The 19,437-nt window shown below is 33.6% G+C and overlaps 1 protein-coding gene across 1 annotated transcript in view; it reads left to right on the plus strand.

Annotated features, from left to right (window-relative positions):
* The first annotated feature begins 243 nt into the window (after positions 1 to 243).
* LOC145263033 (mitochondrial pyruvate carrier 1-like) overlaps positions 244 to 19,437 on the plus strand; it is a 58,415-nt gene continuing 39,221 nt past the window's right edge. Inside the window, exon 1 of the mRNA XM_080119865.1 lies at positions 244 to 297. Within this exon, the coding sequence (XP_079975991.1) occupies positions 244 to 297 (54 nt within the window). The remainder of the gene's footprint in view (positions 298 to 19,437) is intronic.

Consider the following 19,437-nt stretch of genomic DNA (forward strand, 5'->3'; position numbering starts at 1 on the left):
TCCATAGTGAATCTGAGAAGGCACCAAAGATGTAATCAGATAAAGTAATCCAAAACCGAGCACTGTGTGTGTGCGCTACATTAGAGTATTTGAATGTGTATTTATCTTTGGTAAAACAGGAGTGTATAACATTGTCGTGTGGATTTGTATTTAAAGTCATAAAAAGGAAATACAGTGGACTGAGCTTTGAAAGGTATAGGCCCCCAGAACAAATCAAGAAAAACTTTTCGAGCTGTAGTGGAGATGGTACTGCTTTATGGTTCATCAGCGTACACTCTCAGTAAAAACAACTTGAAAGTAAGTGGATGGAACTTGCACTAAAATACTCCGGGCAGTGATAAACTTCAACTGGAAAACACGGCCAACCATTAGCTGTTTGTATGGTCGGTTATCTCTTGCACTTTCTCTTGGTACACTCCTCTTTACGGATACAGTGAACTCCTTAATTCCCTTTGAGGAGCAAAAGGTGGCATGTCCGTTTACTTAAAGCAAAAATCTCATCTTTTTTCCAATTTTATTTAATTGGTGACGTATTCTAAAAATTGTTTGACTAATTACCTCAAATTGGCATTCCTCAATTAAAAAAAATAAAATGTTTGATTTCATTTTAGTCTTAATCTTGAAATTATCGCAACAATCACAGCTGCATTCCAAACACTACATCTACCCATATCCCTAATTTACATATAGTTAATAATTTCTATTTAATATCTTGCTTTTTGATCATCTTGAAGTAGTGGACCTGGTTTCACGAGTTCAATCCCAAGCAATGTTGGATCATACCGCTCTTATGTATTGACATGTAAAATAAAATTATTTTTACCCTAATTTTATGATACGACACGTGATCATCTATATATTAATACGATAGCGTGTTTTCTGTCAGGCTTACACCTGGGTCGTTTCTTATATACTTCCATTTTCTTGTCATAAATAATTTTACCAAGAATTCTTCATAAGTTTAGGTTTCGATTATAGCTGATGGCGCTCAAGTCTTTTATATATATATATATATATATATATATATATATATATATAATTTTATCAAGAATTCTTCAGGAGTTTTAGTTTCGGCTGAAGAAACTCCCGTTATATATATGTGTTTTTATTCAAGTTTCGATTCAAGCTAATCCACCCAAGTCAAAGTTGCGATTTTTGAAATCGCAACGTTGTAATAGATAAAAATTGATAGAACATTAACTCTATAATAATATATACGAAATCTGCAAGAATTAAAATATATTTAAGCGTACTTCGCTGGGTGTCCATGCGAGCTTAAATACTTTTGCGGTTTTAACAAAAGAGCTACAATAATATCAGAGTGTCTCCATTTTACGCTGATCTATAGAATGCCAACATCAATATATTACACGAGTCCCCTGTGGAATTTCCACAGGTCCTGCTAGTTAATATAATCACTTTATTATTGGTGAACATGTAGATTGAATGGGCACGTTTCAGATGCGTTCAAGCATTTTAAGAGCCTCTGTTCATTGGTCGGTAGCTGTTAGTTATTCTGGGGCCACCAGATCAGGCTGTCTGAAGATGTCGGTTTCCTGACGTAAATGCACCAAATATTGATGGTATTTTTATTTCTTTCCTTTTGCAAAACTCGTGTTCCACAAAAAACAATATTTCTCTACAAAATAACCAAATTCTTCATCATAAATATTTGACGGAGCACAACTTCTTTTTTTTTTTTTTTTTTTTTTTTTTTTTTCCAAATTACTGGATTTGGAATTTAAAAAAAAATAAAATAAAAAAAATAAAGGGGTTAAAAAAAACACCCAAAACGCGAAATATTTGAAGATATAAACAACTTGAAATATAACGTTTTCTAAAAGTGCTGGATTCGGCGTTAAATAACCAGGAAAGGGTTTGAAATGCCATAAAACAAAACCACCAAACCAACCTGAGGTTAAGTTTGAAATAGAATTTTCATTAGTTACAAGATCAAAGTGTAGTATCTGTTCTTCAGATGCTGCACTTCCATTTCTTGTTCTCTTTTGGTGGCGGAGCAGTCCTTCACTACTGAGACAATTTTTTGTACCTTTCCACCTCCTTAAAAAAAAAAACGACCCTGGTGTCTAACTCTGTCCCGTGAGGAGGCATTGTAAATAGGTACATATTTTTTATTCTTTTATTTACATTCACACAAAAAAAAAAAAATGTCAATAGTTTAACCTTGTAAGATAAATGTTTTCGGCTTCATGTGACCTGAATACATAACACGCATTTAAGATTATCGACAATTATCAGTGTGAAACGGTAACTTCGATGACTTTCTGTTGCATATCATTTAGAAGTTTTTTTTGTTTTTTTTTTTTACGTAAGAGTCACCACTTATCAAGGCCCGGAGGCCACTCGAAGATAAAGATATGTACAGTAGTCAATGGGTCAATATCGTAATCGCTAGTCATGGAAATTTGGTAAATTGGATTACTTAAGAGGAACATCTCGTCAAGAACTCGTTTACGTTGAAGATTACTATGTTGTAGACAGCTAGAAAGCAAGCAAATGGAAGAGTTCTACAGGTAGACAGTTCTAAGAAGGAAACTGTTCATGGAATCTACATTTAGGTTTAGGCACAGATAGTGGGGGGGGAAATTATTGATAGTGGTTGCAGACAGACGAGCGTTTTTTCATGAAAGTTTAGCTAGGGGAGGACCATGAATTCTGATATTACGCTTCATATATCAGCACCTGAATGAGGGCAATCGTAGACCTGAAATAATTTTTTAAAATTGTACGCATCTACAAGAAAAAAATTTGTTACATAAGTTTTTCTAGAAGCCATAGTTAAAAAATAGTTTTCCTATTACACCTTACTTTGTGTTTCTGAACTTTTTAGATGAGGATTGGTTATTTGTATTCTTCAGACTACTGTTCTCGTCTTGAGTGTGATTTTTTTTTTTACGTTTTGGTCAATGTAATCTCTGACCTTTTAGGTGTATCTTGTTGAACTCTGAAATGTTTGAATTTGGACAGAATTGTGAATTACTTACTGCTGTCCAGTTATGGCTGAAAGAATGAGAGCATGCTACCTTGGCGAAGGAAGTACAGGGTTCTGTTTGAAATTCTGTTCCGAATTCAACAGAAACCTTCCAGAGTTCGACAAAATACACCTGAAGATCGGAGGTTACATCAACCGAAATATGAGAATAGGAATCCAAATACGGATAACTTTATTGTATGTAAATTTTTCTCATATCGGGAGACGAGTAAATAAGTTCTACTATATTACAAAATTTTTTTTTTTTTTTTCAAATTTACTTCTAAAAACTTGTAATGAAAATTTATAAACAAATGTGAAAAATGTTTCTAACAACAAAAACACAAAATTTTGTCAATATTTTTGACGGGTTTTAAAGTCTCTGGAAAGATAAATAAAAGCTTTCTAAAACTATTTTAATGTGACTTTTCAGTCTGTTAAAAATGGCCCATTGACTTTGTTTTATGCCAAACTTCTAGAGTAAATGTAGTATTGTGGAAACTAAATCATTAATCCCTAATTGCATCTAACGGATACTATAATACTTAGTTCGCTGCACCTTATAATAAAGGCCATACAAAATTTCAACCAGATTGATCCAGTAGATTTCGAAAAAGTGGAGCAAACACAGATAAATAAAATGTGAGGGTCGTTTCTAACTAAAAACAATAGAGCTATGAAGACTGAAGTGATACCATTTAAAACAAGTGACCGTTTTGTACTTCAGAATTTATTTTTTCTACATGGTCACCACCATTCTCAGTGCACTTTATCAACCTCTTTTGATGCCTTGATCGTAAAGTTTGGAGCACGTTTGGTCGCCATTCTGAAATCTACAAACCCATCTAACTGCTTCGGCGTGAATGTTGATTGGTTCATTTTTTTTTTTTCTGCATGCAAGAATTAAAGGACTCTTTTCTGCTTCTAACCCCTGTTTATGACAGGGGTTGCTTTTTTTTTTTTTTTTTTTTAAAGTCTTGTATTGTCAATATCTGCAAGAGAAAGATGAAACAATTCCAGGTCATGAATGCATAAGTCGAGCCATAACAATGGATCAGAGAGGATTGCAAATTGCATAATTTGATTTCCTGATTCATTTAGGCAGAATAAAAAAAAACAAAACAGATAGGCATTATTTTGTAACACCCCTAGTAGATACAGAGGTCATCTGTTTGGCTTTTTAAAATCCACCTCATAATGCACCTAATTTCTATGTCTGTAGCTACCTGTTTATTGGTCATGTATGCCGAACTTTCATTACTACCGATTACTATATTGTCCTTTTGACTACTCTACACTCTTTAACCCTTATCCTTGAGTGGCCTATCGGCCTTGATAAGTGGTGCCGTCTATGTAAAAAAAAAAAAAAAAAAAAAAAAAAATGTATAATCATGTTTGTTGCACTTCTATGAAGATGCATGCTGCTAAATAAATATATACACTCTAACTTGTTCCAGCCGTTTGATCATCAAACACAGTTACAGTTTCATAACAAAACTGTTTTTTTGATTATTTTTGCCTGCAGTGGTTGTAGGACCTATCTAACAGGTGTGGTGAAAAAGGTGAGGTTGAGGTTGACTAAAAAAAAACATGTTCATACACCTTTGTTCGTCAAACCTCTTGCTTTTATTGACAAATTCTTTCTTCATTTCATCAGAGGTCAATATGTGTACAAGTCCGACGTGGTAGTTTCTTTGTTCTCTGCTAACCTGGAATTTGTGTGTATGCGCAATCTCAAAGTTCCTTTATCCAACATATAGTGCTATTTCTATGAGCTCTTGTTTACGTTTTTAGCGTCACCCTCTTTTTATGAAACATTTGTTTATCACTTTTATTTATAAAATATTTTTATGTGCATAAAACTTTATCCATGAACATGTTTATGGGTTCACCCTTCATCAGCATGGATAAATTATTTTTAAATATTCACTTAAATACTTTTAAGTACTTAACTTTTTAATCATATTAAAACGTTATGGTATCTTTAAAACTTTATTAAAATGCAACTAGGTAATTGTTAGTAAGACAGGATAAGCAAAATGTTACTAGTGTAGCTTGTATACTGTCATGTAATTGTCAAAGCACTGAAAGTTAAAATCCCCCCCCCCCTCCACTTAAACCTTAAGTGTAAGGATGATTTTGTTAGTCCCCCAATTGTTAGTCAGTTATTCACACCTGTTCGTCTGTTTGCACTTTTCTCAATAACCATGGCTTGGATTTTTAAAATTTTGCACAAACATTAGTCATAGTGAAAGTAAATTTTTACCAGAATGAATTTTCTGGGATAACTGGCTGAACCTCTAGGGGCCATTATAGGGGTAAAATTGCCCCCAAATCGTTCATCTGTTTGCACGCTTCTCAACCACACCATAGATTTTTAAATTTTGTACAAACATTAGTCATGTGAAAGTAACTTTTTCACTCCTGGAGGGGGGGGGACCCCTTAGTTTGGCTTGTTAATTGGATGAAATAAGCATTATATAAATTTTTTTAGATGGACAAAGACAGTGTATTCGGGATTAGTTCAAAGTTAAGTAGTTTTAATTGAAATATAATTTGTAAAATAGAAACGATTTGTATATTTTTTTTTTTTTTTTTTTCTATTCTCATCGTGTTATTTTTATGTTTTAGCAGATGTAATCTGACTTGAGGTGTATCTTGAATTGCATAGAATTTAGAATGGAACTCTTTAATCCATGAGGGTAACATACTCTTGTTCTGTCAGCCATAATGGGTAGAAGTCCTAAGCAATTCGCATACGATATTTTGAGTGTTACCTGCACTAAGGATTGAACCTTCAACCCTCGAAGTACTTTATCTGTAGATTCCAGAGTTTGAGTTGACAAGGTACATCTGAAGGATGTTGGGATTACGTTAGCCAAAGTGTGAAAATAAGAGAAGAATCCAAATTGATTCTCATCTCAAATTCTAGAAACTAGGTGAGGATGGAAACTGATATATCTAGATACTGTACAAACAATGCTCAAAGAGAAACTATGAGCTAGTCTGTTTGCTCACTGCAGTTGCAATCCTCTATCTGTATAAGAGCCAAGTACTTCCGAAAATCAGGTATTGTTGTCACATCTGGGCAGGAGCTGCTTGCCGTGCCCTATTTCTGCCTTGATAGTTTAAAACCAGCTTCGAAACCTAATGCCCTTTTATCTTCCATGTAATTTCTTTCCCACAGAATAGCCGTTGCGAGCATGTCTCTGCTCTATCGTTATTTTCATAGCAAGTGCTCATCTGAGCTCCAATCTTCCTTGCCAAACTTTATCAAAAACACTTGATTGGCTAATACAGCCACTATCAACCCCTCCTCCCCTTTATCTGTGAGATCTAAATTAAAATTCCATGAACAAAGCTTTTTTTTTTTTTTTTTTTCCTTGAACTGTTTGCCTGTGGAACACTGCTTCCCAGCCGATTATGATATGGTAGCCTTCAAGTCCAATGTAAACAAGTTCTTGTTGAGTTGTACTCTTAACTTCATTACCCCTTATCCTTGAGTGGCCTTCAGGCCTTGATAAGTGGTGATTCCCTTAAAAAATTAAAGCTTTATAGTAGATAAGCTTTAAAGTGTTGATGTGCTTATGAAACAAGCAATCAAAGCTTAAGTTTATGTAAGAAAAGTATCCCCCCCCCCTCGACAAAAGGAGGGTGGACCTGTAAATTCATCCTTGTCCGTTCGTCCTCTGTTTGCACTTTTCTCAATAACTATGCTGTGGAATTTGTTGGAAGTTTTGCACAAACATCAAACATGATATTAGTAAAAGTAACAGAACGGTTTTTCTGGGAAAATTCCAGTGCCTCCCTCCAGGAGTGCCTTTCAGGTTAAAATGGCTAAAATTGGCACTTTTTGGCTTATTAAAAAAAAAAAAAAAAAAAATTGATACCTTGGATTTTTTTATAAAACTTTCTGAAAAGTTAACTGATTTCTATGATTTCGTTTGTCTATACTTAACTCTTAGGTCTTAGGTGGGCCCCAGGGGCTCTTCTAGGCCCAATAAAAACACTCCATTTTTTTTTTTTTTTTTTTTTTTTTTTTTTTAATTTTTTTTATTACCATATTTGTCCAAATTTCTGTGTCTATTTATTAGCAGTTTTGCATGGTACTGAACTCAAATTTAAATGTTAAGGCTTTGGATTTTTGGGTCTAAATGGAGGGGGGGGGGTAGAATGATTTCTTTTTTTTTTTCTTTTTTTTTTTTTTTGCATAGTGCAGAACTCAAATTTACACGTTAAGGCTTAAAATTGCACCATTTATTCATTTTCACAAGGATTTGACGTCCCCTGGGGGTGACAAATGCTGAACTTAGTCATTTTTTAAATTTTTTTTTTAAAATTTTTATTTTATATGCCTCGTTCACTGTACACTCACGGGGGGGGGTGCATGCTTCACTTGTTTGATTTATAATTATGACCAAGAGCCTTTTTTTTTTTAATTTTTAATTTTTTTTTTATTTATTGTAATTATTATAGTGTGGTGGTTATAGCTAACTTTTATCTACTTTAACTTTAAGGAATGTTGAATGGCCTCGGCCAAAATATTTTCAATACAAAACATGGTTCAATGCTTGTTCAAGATGACGCAATGTAGGTCAAGGAGATGAAATGATAGTTTTGCTCCAGTGAACTTTGAGTGATTTTGAATAGGAACAATTCTTCTATCTATATACAAACACAACAATTTTCTAGCAACTTGTGATCCTTTTAATCTGGACAAAATTGAGAACCTGATCTCTACTGCCAGTAGACTAGTTTTAATGAACAGCCAACAGATGACTACTTGTGTATGCTCCCCCCCCCCATATTTTATTTTATTTTATTTATTTTTTTTTTTTTTACAACTCACCTTCACTCCAAACCAGGCGTATCGCCATATGGATGTAAGGAGATACTAATTGAGACCATGCCTAAGAAAGATTAACTAAATGTTGACAAATATTTATTTGCAGACTTATCCTCATCTTTTCTAGTTGTTTCACAATGTTTCGGCCAACTATTCCTCTTTGTCCAGTTAACTGCAACAGGATAGGAATGTGGAGTTTCTTAACTGCATCTTCAGTAATTACTGCCTTCCATAGTTTTCATCTCACCACATTTTGGCAACTAATCCTCTGGCCGGCTTTGGGTAGGATTGAAACCGCTATCTTCAGACAATGGTCACCTGGAACCGTAGATTCTATGCCTCCAACCATTATGCAATTCATTTTTTTTTTCTTATCTAGTCTTCCATCGTCTGGTTCGTACTGAATAGTTTTTACTTTATTATTGGAATCCTTTGAGATGAGGAATTTGTATATTTATTTGTGAACTGTTATCCTCATTTTCATCCTACACAAAGCCAGCCAAAGGATTAGTTGGCCAAAACGTGAGACAACAGCTATGGAAGGCAGTAATTAGTGAGGATACGTTTAAGACTGTATTTCTACCCTGTCGTGATTAATCACCTAACAAAGGCCAGAGGGATAGTTGACCGAAATGTCGTGAAATAACTGAAAATACAAGTCTGCAAATAAATACACAAATTACTCGTCTGAAAGGATTTCAAGAATAAAATAAGACGGTTTACGTTACATTTGAACTTCTGCATATCAGTATGGTCAGGATAGCAGGAAGGGAATTCCAAAGTGTAGCCGTTCAAGAAAAGAAGTTATTAGAGTAAAAATGCAGTTGTGCAAAAAAAAAAAAAATAAATAAAGATGAGAATGCAATAGTCCTTATATTATAAGTAGAAATTGACTGCCTTTTTTAAGTATGAAAATTAATATTAACGTTATTCACACGCACTGCTGTTGCTATGCATCACAGAATAATTAAAACAATGAAAAACAAAAATCAATGTTTGTAAAAATCAATGTATTTTTATGAATTATGATTTGTAACTGTTGATAAATTGAATATTTTTGTAATTCAGGACTCCAATATTAAACTATTTTCTGTAATTTAGACATTAATCTGATTATATTTGTTACGTTTAAATTGAATATTAAAATTTAGATTTTATGCTGCTGTTAGCTCCGTAATTAAAGTTGAATGCCACCCATTTCAAGAAGATTCAGTACAGTTAGTAATTCTTGGTAACTATGTTGAATGTGTATAAACCAAGGTCGTCCCTATATCAAGTGGAGAAATCTAACATCTGGCGTCGTTTACTGGAGGTAAAATTTCTAATTGGAAAAAACAAAACTGTAAAAATGATTTACATGGTGTACTCTGTAAAAATGATTTACATGGTGTACTCTGTAAAAATATATCGAATAAAATTCTGATTTTAAACATTTAAGAAATGAAACGATACCTTCAGTTTTCAACTTTGTTTATTTTTTAGTTAAAAAAAAAGTATTTCTTGAATAAAGTTTTATGGAACGAAAAACCCTAAAAATACGATTGTAACATGAAAATTTTACAATATATAAAACTATACTTTTTTATAATAGAATTTTAAAAATTATAAAATTTAATTCTGTATTACCAAATTATGTGAACCTAATTGTAATAAGTATTTTCAAAAACGGAGCAAAAATAAAAATAGTTCTGCCATCATAGTAAATAAACACATACACACATACACAAACGCATACACACACGCACATACGCAAACGCACACGCACATACGCAAACGCACACGCACATACGCAAACGCAAACGCACACGCACATACGCAAACGCATACGCACACACGCAAACGCATACGCACACACGCAAACGCATACGCACGCACACACGCACGCACACACGCACGCACACACGCACGCACACACGCACGCACACACGCACGCACACACGCACGCACATACGCACGCACATACGCACACACCTACCTACCTACCTTGCGAACTCATGTGTGCCTGACAACACGGCCAGAACTGCAAAAGATAGAAAAACAGTGAGGTCGACTGCGGACGCACATGGTTACACAACTTCATGCCTTGTCTGGCATGATTCTATTAAAAAAAAAACAAACTCTGCATTGATTTGAAGCAAATTATTTTTGCTTAAAAACAATTTCTAACTAAGCAGTATATATATTTTTTTCCCCACAAAATTTCATACTAGATATAAAGCGCTAAAAGCTAGGTAATGATGGAAATTTGTACTCGGTAGTGATTTTTTTTTTTTTAATTTTAAATTTTTTTTATACAAGGTGGTCACCACTTATCAAGGCCCGGAAGCCACTCAGGGATAAGGATTATTGTAAGTACAGTACGTTAGTGTCGGATATTTTAAGTGTCTACTTAAAGGGGCGGTTCATCAGGAATTTGTTTACGTTGGACTTCAAGACATCCAAGTTGTAGTCAGGAGGGAAGCAGGCAGACGGAACAATACCAATGTTTTTCTCAATTCTGATACAATTACTGATTCTGATTCTTTTAAAACTTCTGAATATTTAGCTATAAGTCCCCCCCCTCCCCGGTTGTTGTAAAAACTTATATGTGCATTTATTTTTGTAAACGTAAATAAAACACTTATGGTGAGATAAGATTATGATTAAATGTTTATGGTGGAATATATTGATCTCAGTTTTACTGGTGATTTCAAATCAAAAATCCATAATTTTATTAATATTAACAATGGAAAATTATTTTTAAACAAAAAAAATATATAATATAAATCTCACCTGTCTGTTTAAATGTATGTCTGCCTAAAACTTTTGACAGGCGACAGATTTTCACGAGATTGGTATCGTTTTTTCCTCCTTCGCAGTACAGGTTCGAGCCTGCCTGCCATACCACATTTTTTTTTTTCTCTCAATACACCTCCAAACACCCGGACAATGCCAGGCACCCACGCTAGTACACCTATAAAAAAAAAATGGTTTTAGCACTGAAAATTGGGCAAAAAATTTTCTGATTTTGATACCCCATTAATTTTTTAACATTTTGATACCCCATTAATTTTTTCCCCAATCCTGATTAATTGTCCCTACACTAATGCCAAGATACTGCATTAACACTAGTCTGACAATGAAATAATTTGTCTTGTCTTACGATAAGATTATAAAGTTTGCCATAAAGTCAGTATGATTGGTTTCTAATTTATTTGATTATATGGGAAAGAAATAGAACATTAATTTGCCTCATTGAGTTGGGCATTTTATTTTTTAAAAAGCCATACATTTTGGTCATGACTGTTATGAACACTCATGTTTCTTTTTCTTCTAAAATTGACTGTTACGTGGTTAGAATCTTTTTTCTTGTCTACCATTTCCCCCACCCATTTGTGCTGTGAGGCGTGAACCTGCCTGCACATTAAACCTAATTATGCAAGTGCGATGCTTAGTGATGTTGTAATATATCTGCATTAGGCACTTTTTGTTGCCGTTTTCGATAGTTTGTTACGAAGATGAGCATTTGGTGTTTGAGAGAAGTCAGGTTTTAAACGATGTCATTTGAAATTTACAAAAGATTTATGTAAATCTCTCCTGACATGGCATGAAGCTATATAAGCTATTTGATATAAGGAGTTAAAAAAAAAAAAAAGAAGTACTTTACGGTCAAAAACTTACAATGAGTTTTAGATTGAATAGCTTCTAACTCAGAAAAAAAAAAGCAATTCTTTGTCAGAAACACCGCTCCTGGAATGTGAGGACTAAAAGACAAAATAAATTGTTACCTCTATTTGCCTCTGAAAGTTAGACATGGTCAGTTTTTCATGTGGAGAAAATAGTGCTCCTCCACCATCTCAATAAGGGCACTCTGGATTTGTACAAAAATAAATTTGCCTCTGTCTAGAAGGATTACTGTTCATTGACTGGAAACAGAACAGGTGAAGTTTAGTGTAAAATATACTAAACTTTGTCTTCTGAAAAAAAAAACAAAAACAAATGCCGTTACAGCTTGTTATGTAGAGGGCAGTTGTCTGTATGTCCAGCTAAAACTAAAAACTACACACCAAACATTACAAAGTTTTTTTTTTTAATCAGATATCATCCCCGGAAAAATAGTTTTCTAAAATTTAGAAAGATTCGTTCATTGATTATCAAATGTTCATTTGTATTATGGAAGGTTATCAAGAATAAAACATGATTTTCAATCTTATGTATCTATACAGGTTAGCATTTTTTTTCAAATTGAAAAATAACTTGAGTTTTTTGTTTCTAACTAACTATTATGATTTCTGTAGAGATTAATGGGATAAGAAATTTAGTTTCAATAGTGCTCTGGAGGTGTCCTTAATTTTATATGGCTCTGTCAGTAACACTCTAAAGGTCTGTTTTATTTTCCCCTCCTCCCATAAAAAGGGGGAAAGTGAGTGAGGAAAATTCATACTATTAAAATGTTATTTTTATACTTTCATCTGGCATGCTTTGAATAGATCTGTAACATCCACCTTTTTGACAAAGGGGGCTTTCGTGAAAGATATGGAACGTCGTCACACAGATCTCTTAAAGACGTATCAATACATAACGCACGCGCACGCGCACACGCACACACACACATATGTAGATTGTCACTCGTGTTCATCTTTCTTAAACACAGATTCCATTCCCCCTCCCCCCGCATTGTGATAACTTAAATCTCTTCTATATACCTATCTCCCACAATGCTTCAAGTGAACTACATCTCATTTTTATCTTTCCTTTTAGTTTTTTTTTAATTTAATTCAATTTAATTTAATTTTTTTTTTTTATGGCCTTGAGCAACACCGGGTAGCCCTGCTAGCCTATTTACATAAAAAAAGCAGTTGTCTGTTTGTATGCCCAGTAAAGTCGAACTACAAAAGAAACCTCAAAGGTTGGTACATTCTTGATCAGCATTGCCTTGGATGAATTGTATCTAAAATTAAAAAAAAAAATTATTCCTTTTGTGAGTCAACTGGGCCGAGTTTTGGCGGGGAGCGGGAGTTTTTTTTTTTTTTTTTCCAGTATTATGTACTAATTTGGAACGAAAATGTTGACTCCTTACTTTAGGAATCCTATGTAAAACGTGTGTGTGCCCGTCCGCCCCGTCCCCAGCTATAGAGGAATAGGTAGGGCTGAGGGTAAAGAGTGGGTTTGGGAGAGACAAAAGTAATAGGTTACACTTTTGCCCCGAGCAATGCCGGGTGGCCCTGCTAGTGTTGTTTATAATAAGGCAATCAAAATTATTTCTGTTTAAAGAAAGTGGAAACAGGAAAAGAATAAGTTAGGAAGAAAAAGACATGAGGGTAGGGTGGCGGGGGGGGGAGAAAGGTGAATAAAAGAAAAGCAGAAAAATTATCTTCTAAAACGTTTATTCTCATTTATGTTGAAATGTTATTTGTGACTTGATAAAATAGGCTGCAAGTTAACGATTGTGACGGGATGGTGTATAGGAGGAGGAGAATGGGGGGCACCTTTTGTCACCTTCAAAAATAGCCTGACCTTAACATATGGGTACACTGAGGACATTAGATACGCCATTTGCATTCGTCAAATCAGCTCAGCACTCCTAGCAAAAAGATATAATAATCATTATACCCGCAACCCCCAACTCTTCTTCTGTGATGGGAAGTGCTGATGTTAGTTGGAAAGCATAATTTTCAATGTGAAGGCCACTTGCAAGTGACCTTCACACCCTTCCCATCTATTCTGCATTTGTACTGGTGCGAAGCAGGGGGGTGGGTATAATACTTTCATCTGAAAGATGGAGGGGGTATTAAGAATGTTACATCATCCTCCATTAGTGTTTTGGTTAGCAACAGGTTTTTTAATGCTACTCATGTTTTCATGAGAATCTGAACTAACGCACACTCTCGCGCACGCGCACACATACGCGCACTCATACTCGCATGCGCACAAACACAAGCTCAGACACACACTCTCGCATGCACATGCATACTCTCGCACACGCGCACACGTACTTTCACAGGCACACAAACACGCACGCACACATACATACTCTCACACTTGTCAGTTTAACCTCCACTTTACATGCTAGTGATTTCCAAACTAATTTATTTCTGTCCAGGTCTTTATTTATCCCTCTAACTCTCTAGTATGATAGTATTGTATGCCTATGTTTATAATTTCTCGATGACTTACATTTGTTGAATTTTGTTTATTCTGGCTTAAACATTACGAGAATATCTATGCAACCAAACTTCTTCAGCTGAACTTTGGGGAATCTGCCTGGAATTTTTGAACGGCATCTTTTAATACATGGAGGTAGTTTTCTCTCATTTCATCAGCCATGAAATTTTAATTTGATGTTCTTAGTATCGCCCTTACTTACGATGGGACCTAACTTCCAGAAGTGTGTCACTCTTATTACTTAGGAAATATCTGTTGCCACATGAATCCTTGAAGACAATTCTTGTATGAATTTGAGCTTTAAACCTATGGTGGTAGACTACTAGCAGGGAGACCCGATGTTGCCCGGGATTGAATGATGAATGTTTCACTCGTCTTATTGTGAAATTTTTTAACCCTCAAATCAATTGATTGCTTACTCTAGTTGAAGGGCCCATCGCAGTGCTCCGGGCAGAAACCTCACATACCTACCTGCAATGACTTCGTCCACAATACATTGTAATGAACATTTCACTGTAGAGAATCTACTTTTTTTTATAAAACTATTTTTTTATATGTAATGGCTTGCCTTGAAATGCAAAAATTGTGTTCTAAACGGAAACCTTCATTTTATGTCTGGCCTTTCAGCTTATGTGGTAATAAAACTTCTCAAATTCACTTGTGATAGGCTGTGTAAGATGTTAATTTTAGTTGTCTTTTCCTTTCATGGGATTATTTCGATTATTGATACTTATCGAAGACATTCTGATACAAATCCTATCTAAGAAGACTGCCAGGCATGTAAAGTACCTTTGTGGAATTTCATAAATTGTCCCAGCTGTTTTCAAGTCCATAGAACGAATTTGTGCGCACACAATCCTTTTTATATAACAGATAGCTATATTATGTATTTGTTATAGTGTAAGTTGATCTACCCATTTTAAAAATGTGTTATGTTGATTATGACTTGTCATTTGTGTGATATTAAACTAAATACAAATTATCGATTATCTAAAACATGACTATTGTTTTTTTTTACATGGAGGTCAGCACTTACCAAGGCTCAGAAGCCACTCTGTAAATTGGTAATGGAGCAACGGACTTATATCAAGCAGTTCCTATTTACTTGCCTCCCCCACAAGGTCAGTTTTTAATGTGGGGAAAATCCAGCTTCCAAAAAGTTCTTTCTGAATAGGAACAGAAATAAAAATTGCTTCAGTCTAGGATTTCTCCTCCGCTGATCGAGAACAAAGTGTAGCATGAGAGGTTCAAAGTAAAAGAAAATTTATCAGCCGATGAGCCTTTAAAACTTAATTTACAACCTGATTGCCGATGAAGATGTGGGGAAAAAGATGTAACCATTTACACATTTCCGTCTCTGAATCAAAGTTGTGAATTATTCAGGAAATTCTGTTAACTAAAACGAAAGTAGAACGCACCAATTTCTTAACCATTTAAATGTATTTTTAACTTGACAACTGATATACATGTCGATGGAAACCTCATGATTTATTTGCCTCCTCACAACAGATGTGACACAAGGTTAAATTTCATGCAACGTAATTTGCTACAGATTATTTAAAAAATATCTAAAATCCAATGCCGACAAATATTTTAACTGGTCTCAATCATGTTCAAACTTTATTCATTAATCATCTTCAATCCTCTAAAATTTTTTATATCATTTTCCAGGCAGTGAATTTTATGTTCATAGATTAACAGCTGATAATCTTGAATGATCTTGAGTGTGTTTCAAATGATACTTATACGAGGTGCCTTCAATAAGTTTCCGTACTTTTTCATATGGGCACTTTTATTGGTAGTATGCATATAAAACTCTAGTCCTCTTTTAAAGTAATCTCCTCTGGCTGTAATGCACTTGTACCATTCCAACAACTTCTGGAGGTCCCGTGGAAGTCTTATGTGAGCATGTCAATGACTCTCATCACAGCTGCTTGCATCTCGATTGTCTCATAACGACAGCCTCTAAGGTTATTCTTTGAGCTTAGGGAATAACCAAAAGTCACAGGGAGCAAGGTCTTGACTATAGGAAGGGTGAGGAACTGTCTTGATGCCCATCTTGGTCAAATAACCTAATCTTATCTGAGCACTCTTCCACACCTTGTGAATAATTTTTATACAGTTCCCACACTGACATCAAACTGCACTCATTGTTTCTATAGACACACGACAGTCCTTATCCATGAAATTCTTTGGCCAATCAATTCTGGTGTTCTGACTTCCTTATTCCTCACACATCCTCTCTCGGATTCCCTACCTTCCTTGAATCTCTTATGCCACTCAAAAACTGATGCTGGATTCATACAAGATAGTCTAAAAGCAGTCTGAAGCATTTCATACATTTCTTAGGTTTTTTTTTTTTGGTTTTTTTTTCTTTAGTTTTAAAAATGAATTTTTATTGCATATCGTTCTTCTAATATGTCCTCACATCAAGATTGGATTTTGGAAATTCATCAGAATTGATCAGTCATTTCATGTTATGTATAGCAATAAGATACTGAAATTTCAAGAGTTTACAACAATCTTAAATGCCTGTACAAAAGTCTGGAAACTTACTGAAGGCACCTCGTATATATTAGATTTCAAACTAACACCCACGTATAAAAGGTTCTTAGCGGTGGCAAACTTTAAATAAATCATAGAAAAAATATCTTATTATACAAATATGTGGTTTAGTCCAAATATTTTTTACATTTATAATTTAAATATTTTTACCACTTCATAGCGGGTACAAAAAGTAATTTATAAGTATTATGGCCAAAATAAATGCGCGAAAAAATCTGTTTAGAGATTAAAAGTAGTGTTTTCGTTATCTATTAAACAAGGAATCCTTGCTATTAAAAATCAAGTTAGTATTATGCATTTAAAATTGAGAAAATCATGCTTGAAAAGTATCAACATTATATGAATAATCAAAACAAGATGCGATTGAATTTGATTTTGCTTATTCATAAAATGTTGACACTTTTCAAGCATACTTTTCAATTTTAGTTGCATAATACTAACTTAAATTTTAATAGAAATTTCTCGTGTATAATGAAAGCATAACTATCTTTAATGCTTAGACAGACTTTTTTTTTTTTCTTGCATTCTTTATAAATTATCAAAAAATTGTAATTTTGTAGGAAAAATGCTACTTAGTGTTTGCATGAGAGTAAGTAACTATGGTGAATTTATTCGGATTGTTTTGTTTTTTCATTGACAGAACTATTACTATTGTCCCCCCCCCCTTAAAGCTATTTTAATTTCTTTTAAATGTATGCATCAAGTATCCAGTAAAAACAAAAAATTTTTTTAGACTGTTTATATTTAAACCCAGGTATTAATACTGTAAAAACTTAGTAATGTGCAGTCTGCCTAGTCTGGTAATTGTTTTTCTTTTAATGAATCATGTTTCTAATTGTGTATAAACAGGTAAACTAAAAAAAACCCACCAATATTTAATAGTATATAGATTTAATAGAATTCAAAATTTAATTTAATTATCAATGCAGGTATTTATTGGGTCATGAATGTACGTACTTGTATATTTTTGTTCTTGCACCTGTAATCAATTTTTTTTTTTTTTTTTTTTTTTTTTTTTTTTTTTAAATTATCTAATAAATATTCTTCTCTTTCATGTTCTTTCCTGTGTCGTTATCAGCACGGTAAGTCAAATTTTATTACCTATTTTTTTTTTTTTTTTTTTTTTTTTTTTTTTTTTTTTTTTTTACTGCATAGATCTGTTAGTCTTAACACCCAACACTTCCAACTGCAAACCCACATTCCTCACAAATTTTATTGCTCATTCACATTCCACATGAACTTCATTGAGCACTTAAATTCATTGCTTATATGTATTGTACGAGGATTTAACATGGTATCTTGGCCCATGAGCAAACCCGTTACTCATTATGCCAGATGAGTCAGAGTAAGCAACAAAAAAAATAAACTAAAACTGTTCCATAGTAAGGTTTCCACGATATGACCATCTTATTTATATGATACTAGTATAAAGTCATGTTATATTCAATACCAGGGTTGCGAAGTTGGAAGGTATAAGTAGCATTACAAGCGTATGCTGTATTTTCATGGACATCGGCAATATTACATACCTAATGTGCTTTAAGTCATCTTTATTTGTGGGTCAATTTTTCAAAGAATTACATTGACGGAAAGAGAATATAATAAGCATTCCAATACCGGTAAAAAATGACTTCAAAAGGGGGGAACTTTTTTTTTTCTTCAATGTTTACATTTCATAGGGTCAAATTTGATTGGATATGGCTGAAATTTTACAGGCTATAGAAGTCCATCTCTACTGGACTTTGATTTATATTTTTACGACCACAGGAAGCAAAGTTACGACTGAGCAAAGTTGACTAATATTTTAAAATTGATAAATCCGTATATCATCCATTTTTAGTTTCAAAATTATTTTCATGTATAATATGTAAATATTTGATAATTATAAATTTTGTGGAAATTTCTTTAAAATGTTATTTTATAGAAATTCAAATCCGCTTAATGAGGAAAACTGCTCGCTATGCGCTGACCAGCGCTCGGCTAACTAAAGTTAGTGAATTAATGAGTTAAGTTTGTATTCTCTTTGAAAAAAAAACCCCAAAAAAACAAAACTTTTTTTCTGCTTTTGAAACAAGCAGAAAAATAGTTTCATTTTTTATTCTGAGTTTGTCAATTCAAAAAAAATTAAAGTTTTTCAAATTTGATTTCTAAACAATACTATTTTGTTTTTAACACTTTTAGTACACATGTACTAAGTACATGCGTTTGTTATTGTATTTATAACTTGTACTTAAGGTAGATTTTTTTTTTTTTTTTTTTTTTTTTTTTTGTAAAAACAATATAACAAATAAAAGGTACTAGTGCAATTATACTATCATGCTGAAATTTTATTTAGAAACCCATTCTTAACATGCAAGGGTGTTTTAACTATTCTGTACTTTCACCTAACAATTAAATAAAATATGTTGTGAAACTTGAATTTATTTTAACTCCTTGTCAAGATAAATTTTTTACCTTGTTTCCACCTTAACATTTTTTTAAAATGACTACCTTTCTAAGGTTTTCGGGTATGCTGAAAACGAATATTGCATTTAAATTTTCCGCAAATAAGTAGTTTTCCGGATATAAAGCAATGTCATTTCTAATGTTATTGCTGGTGACCATCTTGGTACGTGCGTTTGCACATAGTTTCTCAGGGTTATGTTTGTGCACCCCCAAACCTGTCCGGTCGCTCGCCACCTTTCTTTTCAATAAGGACGGTCTTATACATTTTACTTAACGACACGTGTAATATTATTCAAAAAACAAGTAACATTTTAACAAAATTGCTTCTGTTTTCGACACTAAAACAATTTAACACAATAAAATCCGCAACCTGAAAAGAATATAGCATTTAACAATAAGTTCTTTTCTCATAGTAATTGATTAAAAAAGGTCCCTGTGGAATTTT

The sequence above is a fragment of the Euprymna scolopes genome, chromosome 38 (genome assembly GCF_053919585.1).
Source record: "Euprymna scolopes isolate OS-2025 chromosome 38, ASM5391958v1, whole genome shotgun sequence".
Classification (NCBI taxonomy): domain Eukaryota; kingdom Metazoa; phylum Mollusca; class Cephalopoda; order Sepiida; family Sepiolidae; genus Euprymna; species Euprymna scolopes.